The 12653-nt window shown below is 35.8% G+C and overlaps 1 protein-coding gene across 8 annotated transcripts in view; it reads right to left on the bottom strand.

Annotated features, from left to right (window-relative positions):
* Nucleotides 1-12239, bottom strand: part of LOC135584703 (uncharacterized) — a 43042-nt gene extending 30803 nt beyond the window's left edge. Inside the window, exons 1-13 of one of the 8 annotated variants that reach the window (XM_065113317.1) lie at nucleotides 12036-12238; nucleotides 11876-11957; nucleotides 10180-10231; nucleotides 9611-9648; nucleotides 9371-9482; nucleotides 9132-9269; nucleotides 8173-8277; nucleotides 1256-1339; nucleotides 1063-1178; nucleotides 761-862; nucleotides 566-679; nucleotides 380-436; nucleotides 82-148 (exon numbers count right to left, since the gene is read on the bottom strand). In XM_065113317.1, coding sequence (XP_064969389.1) covers nucleotides 82-148; nucleotides 380-436; nucleotides 566-679; nucleotides 761-862; nucleotides 1063-1178; nucleotides 1256-1339; nucleotides 8173-8277; nucleotides 9132-9269; nucleotides 9371-9482; nucleotides 9611-9633 — 918 coding nt within the window. In that variant the 5' untranslated portion in view covers nucleotides 9634-9648; nucleotides 10180-10231; nucleotides 11876-11957; nucleotides 12036-12238. Of the gene's footprint in view, nucleotides 1-81; nucleotides 149-379; nucleotides 437-565; nucleotides 680-760; nucleotides 863-1062; nucleotides 1179-1255; nucleotides 1340-8172; nucleotides 8278-9131; nucleotides 9270-9370; nucleotides 9483-9610; nucleotides 9649-10147; nucleotides 10232-11875 lie in introns of all 8 variants that reach the window. The other 7 variants (XM_065113314.1, XM_065113313.1, XM_065113318.1 and 4 more) reach the window with 7 other exon arrangements.
* Nucleotides 12240-12653: the final 414 nt, after the last annotated feature.

The following is a 12653-nucleotide window of genomic DNA, read 5'->3' as shown; positions in this document are numbered from 1 at the left end:
TTTTTGTTCATGATGAATACAGAAGTGACAAAAATAATAAATTTTTACATAAATGAAGGTTCAGAAAATATATTTAGTTACCTGAATCATATGCCAAACACAACGCCATGCATTCCTTGAAAAGACAGGAGCTTCGATTTCCACAAAGCTAAGAGAACATCAATGTCATGGATAAAGCAAGTCAGTATCCTTCCAGTTTTTCTTTTTCTATTTCTCAGGAGTACAATGAATAGTAAACACTCCAAGTGACGAAAGATCTTACACTCAATAGGCACCTCAGTAACAAAAAACTGCATGCATGCATAATCAAAGCACAAAAAGGAATCATACAAATAGTTGATAAGTGATTAAACATCAAATAATGGGATAGAAACCATACGCAGCACATGGTGGCAAATGTGGGTCAGTACACCAACCAGGTTTCTCTACCGTTTCTCTGAGAAAATGAGAGAATCATTAATATAAGCAGAAACTTCACTTGTATGAAAGGTGCATATATACTTACAACAGAAAGAAATGTAGAAAATTATATTAAAAAAAATTATACTGATCATCACAATCATACTTGTGAACTTCACTGTCACCTCTCCTTTTAGTCATCTCCCATGTCAATCCTTTATTAGGATCTACACCTGGTTGTGAAATCTCCAAGCCATATTTTTTCACTAAGTGCAGATATCTGACATAAGAAAATTAGAGTAAGCAGCCACGTAAGTGTTCTGTCAGATAAATTAGCATTTAAGAGGGAAAAAAATTCTACTTCTCTGCATCAAAATGTTCAACTCCAATATCATCATCCCAGATAAATATGTAATCATAAGCTGCTACAACATCTGGATGCAGAAAACGTTTTGCATACCACCTGATGATTATGAGAAATGAATGCCATTATTGAAATCATAACATGACATCAATTAAATTAGTAACAAGATAAGTAATAGGAATGAATATTAGAGGACGTCATGAATTCCTTTGGAAGAATTGGCAGTTAACAAGAATGCAAGATCATGCCACAGAAGAAACTTTTGATACTTTGTTAAAAGAACCTCCAATTATTCTAACCATTTTGTTTGCTTCCTTATGCTGACATGAATCGCACGCTTGGACCACTCTAGTTCTTCCCATTCACTAGCCCGACCATCATAATGGAAGAGCAAGATGGTGAAATCTTCAGAAAACTGTAAGAATATTATGATATAAAACACCAAACGGGAAAAAAATTGCATGTCTAAGAGGGGTACCACATTAAACCAACCTTTTTAACTGCCATGTCAACAATTTTCCGTTGCTCAAATCCAACTGTAAATGTCACAAGATATTTTGGCCGTGTTGTTAAATCCTACCAGCATATACAAAAGGAAATAAGTTCAGTAAACAAGTAATTTGAAAATTAAAATGCAGAGAAACAGAAAATAATCGACAGCTATGGTGTTTAAAAGGTACTAAACCTGTGAGATACAATTGTTTTATTGCTATTTTTATTCAGTTCTTCATGCTATGATGATCTCAGATCTAGGAGTGCAAACTTTAGATATCTGAAGTTTCTATTAAGTTTCACATAAAGGACATAAGAACAATGCATAACAGCCACAAGGCATGCCCAGTGATGATAGTTTCATGGAGCCATGATTTTGGTTTAATTCAACTCTTGTTTAGGTTAGTTCTAGTCTTAGTTTAGCCAAATATAGATCAAGCTAAAGTAACTTGATCAATGGTCTTTTCTAGTTTTGCTAAGATTTTAGCTCATATTTGTTTCTTTTCTAATTTAAAGAGACCAGCAAATATCTCTATTATAGTTAGTTTCAGAATATAAAATTTTGAAGATCAATTCAACTTCCTCTTTTCACTATTAGTATCTTTTTCTTTTATATTTAAATTGGTTACGGAAATATCTTGATTTATTCTATTTAAAGCATTGAAGATTAAAGAAATTCAAAACAGTAAAATCCGAGTGAGGAAGAAAATAACCAATTTCAGTGAAGTGACACTCAAATTACTGTTACTGTTTATCTCATCAGCGAATGAACTTAAACTGCTATAGTGAAATGAACAATACTCAGATAGGTCTGTATTTGATTTATTTGTTTCTTTGTTTATTTGATGTAAGCAGTTCTTATTATTAACATAGAGTTAACTAAAGAAGATATATGCCTTCTGTGGCTCATCTCATGTGGGGATCAACTGCACTATGAAACACTTATCACAACCTTACTAGATTGTTAACCACATCTTGTGCCAATGGCAGATCAAACTAAGCTTTGGATCCCTAGTTCTTTGAAAGGTGGGGTTGTCATCCAAGGTATACAATTTCGAATGTTATCACCCAGTACATACGGTACGTATCGGTCCGACAGTAAATCGGTATGCGGACCGCTCGCTACCGAGTGGTATTTTTTTATTTATAAATTATATATATATATATATATATATATATATATATATATATATATAAAGCAACGTCGCCTCATTTTTCTACGACGTCGCCCCACCTGGGGAGAAGAGAGGCGACGTCGCACATTTAAAAAAATAAACTAATATATATATATATATATATAGAGAGAGAGAGAGAGAGAGGCGACGTTGCCTCACCTAGGGAGAAGAGAGGCGACGTCGCCTTGCATGCGGGAGAAGGGAGGCACTGTCGCTTTGGCGACGTTGTTGAAATTTTTTTTTTTACTTTATATATATATATATATATACCGAACGGTATACCACTCGGTATACAGTACCGTATCGTACCGAGAGAAGGTCGAAACTCCGGTATAGTACGATATTTCAATCCTTGTTGTCATCTAGCATCAAACTAGTGTTAGAACAAAAATATTCTTCTAGTTGTAAATCAAAGACAATGGTAGATGTTTGTTTCAGAAATGAACATCAACTCACATGGCAAAGTTGACCCAATCTGATCCTTTTTTCTAACATTACCGTGCCTAAAAACTGGATGCCCTTGGTGTGTCTGAGCTGATTGCCCTTTCTTGTCTTGCCTCTTTGAGAGTAGATTTTTCACGAGACAAATGATTCTATAACTATTATATTTTTTTTAGAAAATAGACATTAATCATATCATTCAAAGGAATTATTGTAGTAAACAACTATTATGCATGTATATAGAAAACTCAATATACTTATAGCTTAAATGATACTAATGGATGCTATTGTAGCCTCATTACTTCTCTAATTACCATGTCTCTAAAGTTTTACTAAGAAAAAAAAAAAACTTTATTTGAAGAAAGCACCCATAAAATTTGAGATTAATTGGGTATTTTATGATATCCCCATTCTCCATAATAACACTCTTAAGAGCTACTCTCTTTCTTCTCCTTGCCTTGATATTATTTGTTCTCCATCTTTCATAATGGTAGATTTCAGGCATTACAAAACAGTAGCAGACTGCATATCTCGTGCTTGCAGCTAAGAACAGATATAATAAAAGAACCTCCATTTTGATTTTCCTCTTCTCTTCCCTACTCCTTCCACACATTCCCTTTCTTTTTCTTGTTTTGAGGCTAGTTATCAAATTGGCTAGAATTAGCCAAATTAAACCAACTCCAGTCTGGTTCTAGCTGTTTTTGACAAATTTCTGGCAATTGAAGCAAACTCAGATTTGTATTGGCCTTGGTTGATATAGATACAGTTTGGGCATATCCCTTAAGAATTGACCATATTGCAAACTATGACGATATTGTTAAGACTGTTTGATAGCTCTGGACAATCTAATATATATATTTAGCAATCAGTTTAAGAGGCACATTTCTTCAATTTTGTTGTCTCCAAAATCAATCATTCCATGAAGTGCTAGAAACTAACTCATCTAGGTTTGGGGCTGATGCAGAAGCATATCAACCTGAATGAGGTGTCATGGACTGAACCGGAAGAAGACTGCGGGTGTGGAGCTGAAGTGTTGAGGAGGAACTCCTGAAGTACCTACCCAAGAAGACTGATATCGGATTTCTCGACATGGTCCATCTGACACCTAAGTGAGTGTGAGTTCCAAAGTTGGAGTGGTCAGAGAGACCCTCTAATCTCCTGCGGTTAGAGTGATTGCCGATATGGAGAATCCGGTGCAACGACTGCTGACACGATCAATCTGGCTAAATTGACCAATGATGTGGCTGATCTGGTATCATGACTACTAACCTGGTCCATCTGGCACAAAGGCCACAAGCATGGCCGATTTCTGGTGTGGCCAATCTAGCATAACGAATTTTGTCGTTTTGGGTTACACTGCGTTCACATTGGTGTCCATGTGTGGGTAAAAGTATGATTTTGCCTTTATCAATATATATCTCTCAATCCTATTCATTATTAGAAAGATTAATAACATAATTAAAATCAATTAGAGTATATGAACATGATCAAAACGATTGATCAATCCAGATTGGTGGGACTCGGATTAACTGAGAAAATAATTTTAAAAATGTATATAATACATAAAATCACAAAAATTTGCAAATTTAGAATAATTTTGGGAAAAAAAATAATATCATATTCTAGAAGATTATTTAATCTCCAGAATATATCTATCTATGAGAAAACACAAATTATAAGAGATCCAAAATCATCTTTATAACAAATTTAGTACTAACCGTATCATACAAAAATATTGTATATATGTCATGGAAAATCTTACAATGTATCCACATGCAACTTAAAGACACCAATGAACCTGCCTGAGTTGTAATACCTTCTAATAAGCATGAAGTTTAAGTGTTAGATGAGACAAAATAAATTTGTTAAAAAATATAATACGTTTTTGCAAAGGTATCAGCTAGGATAGTTGGTAAAGACCTTCAAAGTTTAGCACGGAGTCCTAGGCTTGATTCCCACCTTCACCTCTTACCCTATGCAAAAATAAATAAATAAATTTGTTAAAAAAATCTCGTGGATTTTTGGGATTGATATAATACTATAACATCTACTTCCTCTGTGGTGGCATCTCTATTTCCTTCTTCTTTTCCTCTCTCAATATAGTTTTCTCTCTGTGGTGGCAAATGTTAAATGTAGTGGTTGCAATGAATACCATATGTGATAGAAGTATCATCTTTCCATTTTTCACGATCATAATTATAGTTTTCTTTTGCATCTTTCCATTGTTTTTGGCTTCCCTATTCTTTTCCTACCCTTCTCTTCTTTTTCTTCTTATGTGTTTGTCAAATCAGTAAAAATTGACAAAATTGTCCAACCCTAATTGAAATGAATTGATTCTAGCTTATTTCAATTAATTTTGACTATAATGCCAAAAAATCAACCAAAATCAAAATCAGATCCTAGATAATAAGAAACAGATTGGCAGAATCATATTGGAACTAAATGCTGTCACAAATTAAGTTCCTATTTTAGTTGGTCCATAGGTATGTCCCTGTTCATTGTACCTAAAATCTTAGAGATAAAAAAGCAAAATTTATCCTTTGGTATAGTGAAGTGAACTAGTGATTTAAAAACCGCTAGGCGCCAAGGTCCAAAAACGCCCGAGGCGCTAGGCGCTCACCCGAGCGAAGCGAGGCACTAAAATATAAAAATATATAATACAATTAATAAATATAATTATTTAAAATTTTAAATAAAAATATGCTATTAAATTAAGAAAATCTAAGATACAAAATCACAATGTCACATTAACAAAAAGTTTCAAATAAATGAAAATTAACAGTATTAAAATTAAAATAATATATTAGTAATCTATTAACAGTATTGAAAATTAATCATTTCAAATAAACTTAATAATATTAACAGTATACAGTATACGTATACTATTAAAAAGAAGTGTAAAGGGGTGCTGAGCCTGCTGACTGAGAAAAGAGGAAGTGGCAGTGGCGACAGCGGCAACGGCAGCGGCGAGCGGCGACAGTGGCAGCGGCGAGCTGTCACGAACGGTCGTCGCGCACCCGCAACAACTCCGTTCAACGAACCGTTCGTCGCTCACACCCGCATGTACAGCTACTTGACAGCATGTTTTCTCATGGTTTTGGGTCATTTTGCTTGTAAATATGTAAGTTCGAATAAGCTGCAGCGTTGCAAAGCGATCGCTCACCGAACCGAGCAAAACAGCCCCAAAACAGCCCAAAACGGCTCCGTTTTCGCGTGCCGCGGGAGGTGAGCGGAGTGCTGCCTCCGCTCACCAAAATGTCAGCCATCTCAGCACCCAGGAACCCCCCAGGTGGCACATGGCTGGATGGGGCTTCGGTTATATACCGGGCATTGAACACTCTTTCACAAGTTCGCACGTGACCTTTACGGGAACTTGGTTTTGCGCCCGGGACCAGGTGAGCGGCTGTTTGTGGGCTTGCAGCTGTTCGTTCATCCTTGAAAGCCTTGTTTGTCTCCCTCTCCCTCTTTTCTCTTGTGCACACAAGGTGTTCGACGATTTGCTTGTAAAGCTTCCCTTTTCGCGAGACTTCGGGACTTGTCCGTTGCTCGTTCTTTCGATCTAACTTTCTTTCTCTTTTACAGGTCCTTCGGGACCTGCGAGAAGTTATAAAGTGGCTGATCCTTGCGGAGCAAGATCGCAAGGGCGAAACGCGACTTAGGCAACGCAAGCTAAGTTCGCGTCTTTGCCACACGGGTGACTCGCGACTTAGGCAACGCAAGCTAACTTCGAATCTTTGGCCGCAAGGGTGCCTCACGCCTTAGGCAATTCCAGCTAAGGTCGTGACAGAGCGGCGACAACGGCGAGTAGCGGGAGCGGGAGCGGAAGCGGCGAGCAGCGGGAGGCACGAGCGGCGACAACGGCTGCGTTTGCGAGCAGCGACAACGGCGAGCAACGGCAGCAGGAGCAGGAGCGAGAGCGGGAGCAGGAGCGGCAAGCAGCAGGAGGCGCGAGCGACGATAGCGGCAGCGTTTGCGAGCAGCGACAGCGGCGAGCGACGAGCAGCGGGATCGGGATCGAGATCGAGATTGACAGCGGCGAGGGTTAGAGTTCGGTTGTCACTTATATCAGTTTTAGTTGGTTCGATTGAACCAACTAACCATCATAGACCGAACCAGACCTAAAATCCTGGTTCGGTCGCCTTGGTTAACCCAGACGCTCACCCAAAGCACCCGAGCGCCTTTTAAAATCGCTGAAGTGAACAATAATTGGTATAGTGAAGTGAATGGTAACTCAATAAGAGCCGTAAGATTTTTTTTTTTTTTTTGTATATGATGTGAACAATCATTAAAAAATGATGTATAAATAAACCTGATTTTCTCCTTTTAGAAGAAAATAATGTATAAAAAATTTAATAGTAAAAATTGATATTTTCTCGGCTAGTTTATCATGTAATCTTTTTCGTTTTACCTCTAATTGTATTTTCGTCCTGCTTCTCTTCAATTCCTTCACACCATGGTCCTCTCTATACAACTATTTTTCATCCTTTTATCAAAGAATTTGTTGGATATAACTGTTAAAGATGAAGAATGCTGAAAGAACAAAATATCCTTTGATATGGATCTAAGAAGGAAAAGAAGATTCTTCTCTATGGATATAGAAAAAAGAAGGTACTTATGCATGGATCCAAGCTCTTTATTCGGATTAATTTAAGCAACAAAAGGAGTGAAGAGAATTAATCACTGGGAGAAAAAGAGAACAAACAGAAATGAAGAATTAAGGAAAGACGATATTTCATATATGTTTTTATAACACAAAAAAGAAGGAAAACACTGCCCATATCTATATTACTTCTAATCAACCACTGCCCCGATAGTCTAAGAATTTGGCATATGTTGGAAAATTTCAATGAATAAACTAGAATTGGTTTTTATAGGCATCTGATTCAACTTTTTCTGGGCAGCAGCCAATGAAACCCCAATAAGGAAGACTCCATTGGTCATCTATTTGAAACTGTTAAAATGAATTGCTAACTACAAAGTATCCACTTCAGCACAAAAAGGAAGACTCCATTAGAATATCACTACAGTTAAGAAAGAATCATCATGTATCTAATTATACATTAGGATAAAACATTGTAAAATGTTTTAAAGAACTCAAAGAACACTTTTATAGACTACAAAACACACATTAAATCTTATAGCAAAAAGCAGATGGGTGCTATCAGGCAAAATGTACCACTAAATCACATAAATTGTGTGTTGCCTGGACATTATATTCTAATGGTTTCATTAAATTCACATGTAGGCAGCCAGTCCTTACACAAGTAATTAAGAAGTCAAAATAACTTCAGATTAACAAACCTCCTCAGGATTGCCCCACAACCTGCGCAGATAAAAGTCCGTCTCAGCCACAACAATGCCAGGTGGTAAGAACTCTGCACCATGAGGGTTTGATTCCACATATATCTGAAAAAAAAAACATGAAACAAGTTTAAAAAAAAGCATTTCGAATGAACTTTCGGCAAGAATTATTGTCAATAGGGTAACAAAAATTTAAAGATTACTTTTACTGTATCCAGTAACTCTGCAGTGTGTGTCAGGGTTGAGCTTAGCCAAAAGATATGACAAGCAACTTAAAAAGTAAGCCTTCTTTTCTAATGATTAATATGTGCAATGGATAGAGTTCAATCAATGGCAAAACATAATTATATGTGGAACCCAAAAGTAGATGATGAGAAAGGGACTGAGAGCCATTGAGTCAGTTCCAAGAATTTGTTAGAAAAATACCAGTTAAGTGCTGGAACATGCCAGTTGTGATAGCACAACATCAGCATAGTCTATGCTTGCCATGACAACACATGCTGATGGTATTTCAGCCAGTGGTTTAAATAGGCACCTAGGCGCTCGGGTGAGCCAAGGCAAGGCCTGAGTGCCTCGAAGCTTGACCAGGCAGCGCCTATTTAAAATAACAATTCTCGGCTAAAAAGAAAAAAGAAGACCAAACAAGTTGAGCAGCATAAAGAAAGGAGAATCATAGGCTTCATATGCCAGGCTACATGAAAAACATAAGTGAAAAGATAAAATGTTCTCTTGAATGTCCTTATAATGAATCAAAATATTTCAAATATTAACTAATGAAAAAAAAAATTTGAACAAGCTTTGAATTGACAAGATAAGTTTTCTATCTTGAAAAGCAAAAATAGACATAGATTTCACAAGCAATGTCCAAAAACAGACATTAGTATAGAAGTCAGAACGTAATTGCTTTAGTGGAAAGTCACATTAAGACTAAGTCATTTAAAATGATAAAGGCTACGTACCTTCAAAGGATCACCTGATCGATGTTTCTCAGTAGATGACTTTCTAGTCATATGAGGATTAATAATTGTATCATACGATCTTGTATCCCCAGTGAAGTCCATTTCAACTGTAGATGAAAAACTGGGGACCAGGCTAAGCTGTTAATTCAAAAATTATTAATGTTCATGTTAGAAACAAGCATATACACATATATGTAACTAAATAAGTGAAAACAGCACAATATCTAAGAGAAACAGACCCTGATGCTAGAAAAGTTCGGAAATGAACAACCAACAAAGAATCCAAAGATGACTCCCAGGATAGTAGTTACAGTTAGCCTGATTCCTTCACTTGACTTTTGCATTGATCCACTAAACAATAAAATCAGAAAGTTCTCATGATAAGACTTAGTGGATTGAAAAGGGAAAGAAACACAGAAGTGTAACTTAGCAGCCAAAAATCTAACATTGTGGATGATAACAGTAAGGAAGAAACGAACCTGCGATAGTTGTTTCCCATCATGTTGCTGCTACTTAACTGACACAAACAGTTGTAATGATTTAGCCAATCAGAAATAGAAATTAAAATTAAAATTTCTGAAGAACATTATACATATATATATATATATATATATATATATATATATATATATATATATATATATATATATATATATATATGTGTGTGTGTGTGTGTGTATATATATATATATGTGTGTGTATATATATATATATATGTGTGTGTATATATATATATATATATATATATATATATGTGTGTATATATATATATATGTATATATATACATATGTATATATAAATACATATATATATATATATATATATATATATACATATATATCTATGTATACATATATATATCTATACATATATATATATATATGTATACATACATATATATATGTATACATATGTATATATATATACATATATATATAAATACATATGTATATATATATACACATATATATATGTATGTATGTATGTATATATATGTATGTATGTATATATGTACCTGCTCAAAACAGAAGAAATAAGAAAAACAACCTCTGTAGACCAATAAATTCCTTGATTCAGTGGACTATCATAACCTAATAAGCTGCACCATCAGGATATTGGCATGAGACAGATGCAACAGTAAGAGATTTCATGCAGTGATTTCAGGATACTTTGCAGTTATGCAAACATGCAATAGGCCAATATTAAAGGGATGAATATGTAAAACAGTATAACCTTCAACATAGCATGAAAATACTAAAACTCTGTGTTTTGTGGTGTCAGACCTACTATATACCTGTTAAATGTATGTGAATTTGGAATTTCAGGGAACTATGCTATGCTGGCTCGAAGAAATAGACAAACAAAATATAACATCTAACAGATTCAGTATTCGACACTTGAGAAAATCATCCTCAGGTTGCCTAAAAAATCACCCTCAAGTTTTCTCAGGAGAAGCAAGGACAAGGGATGACTTTCAAACAAGTTGTAGCAATGACAAAGATTATAAGTTTCTACGGGAGCATTAAGAGGATGGTACCCTATATACACTTAGAGTTAAACCATTAAAGTGGCTGTCAACAAGTTCATAGATTATTTAAATTGGGTAAACCAATCATTCGAGTGGAAAGAAATGTTTAAGGACAAAAGGTTGTCAAGTCCTAATTACAGAACACCCAATCATAAAGCCCGACATTAGGCTAGTCAAGACTACACTAAAATATGCATGCAACAGTTAAAGATTTTCATTAGTTTGTTATGAAGCAAAGTGCGTATAATTTGATACCTTTTGCTAATTGACATCTCCAAATATTACTTCCAACCATGATTTACAATACCATACCATACCACTCGGTATAGGTGGTATGTACCGGTCCGATAGAGGACTAGTATGGGTGATACATTAGTACACCTTGGTGTACCATGTGTCAGTACGTTCAGTACAACTCAGTACAGCTTGATATGTACCGTATCAACAACTGATCAGCACACCGGTACAGTACGGTATTCAGAACCTTGCTTCCAACACAAATTAACCAAACAATAAACAATTATAGAATATATTTCTCTAGATAATATCCATAGGCTACACATTTCAGATGTTGTATCCTCAGAGTATACAGAGGATACTTATTTGTTCATAACATAACCAGTTAACAATATCACCTCAAAGACATCACATCTGTTTCGTTCTCTCAGTTACTTGAGTTTCAGGATCCAATCATGAAAGACATTTTCGATGGTCAAAATTTCAAGGTCTAAAAGATAACCACCCAATTCAATAATGATCCAGATAGGTTCCAGCCCAAGAGTTCAATCGAATGATACACATTTGGCATCCGACAGAAATATATCTTAATTTTTTGAACCTAAAAATTGAATTCTCCGATACTACCATTTAATTAAATCCACAAGCTCGTAAAGTTGTAATGTAACCATACATGATTCACGAGGAATCTAGCAAGTAATGTCATACAATAAGCAAATGCAACTAGAAAAAGACGAAGATTACGACTTCTACGAATGATTTTATGCTCCCACACAAGCAAGTAAACTAGACACTAACATAAATAAAAAGAACTAATTTTATCAAATCATATAACAAAGACCAAAAAGAAAATTTTGACAGTTCGACCACAAGTAAATGTCGAACCAAAATCCTACGGCCATCAAACATGGATAACCATGAAGGCAACAAATGTCATCAAATAAAGAAATAAAATCAAAAGAAGGAAGAAGAAGTTACGAAGTTCATCCAATAATTGATGAAGACAACATGGGACCAGGAATCGCGCGAATCCTCTCGCTGAAAGAACGAGAACTGCCGGCTGCGAAATGGAGGAAGCATGGAAGTCGCAGAAGAAACGAAATGCCGCAAACCAGAGTTGAAGGATCCTCCATCCTACCAACATATGTCGAAGATTTGAGGATGATGACTGGTAGACGGCGAGCAGCAATTCAGCGCGTTGAGCGTCTTTCTTCGCTTTCCTCTGTGCGTCTTTTTGATGTTGATCCTCTTCAAGCGGCACGGATGCAATTATCCGTGCAATTCGCCCTTTGAGCCCTCCATCTCTCCCGTCATCACATCTCAACGCGCCACTGATTAACGAGCACCACCGCTCGCTGACGAATCAACGACGTGGTAGTGGCAGACCAATAATGCATTAATGGATGGACAGGATGCGAGGATTGAAGTGATGGAGGGCTGAGATGGGGAGTTGGGTTTGAAGAACGGGACATATGAAATCTTTTTTTTTTTTTTTGTCCATTCGAATCATAAAGTGTAGTTATAGATGGGGATGGACAGGATTTAACCATTCGATCGAATCGAGAAACAGGAATTTCGATCGATTTGATTCACTAATTTTATTATTTGAAATTTAAGAACACTCGAACTCTTATTTTTTATCAAAGATATTTGACTTTGTCATAAGAATAAAGGAAAGAAAAATACTATTATATTCGTTATCAAGCTCTTAACATGGTTTGTACGGATCATATCAATTTCTTTCTTTTATAGTATA

Source organism: Musa acuminata, chromosome BXJ2-6 (assembly GCF_036884655.1).
Source record: "Musa acuminata AAA Group cultivar baxijiao chromosome BXJ2-6, Cavendish_Baxijiao_AAA, whole genome shotgun sequence".
NCBI classification, from domain to species: domain Eukaryota; kingdom Viridiplantae; phylum Streptophyta; class Magnoliopsida; order Zingiberales; family Musaceae; genus Musa; species Musa acuminata.
Note: the sequence above shows the minus strand (reverse complement) of the source record. Positions and strands in the feature narration are given on the sequence as shown.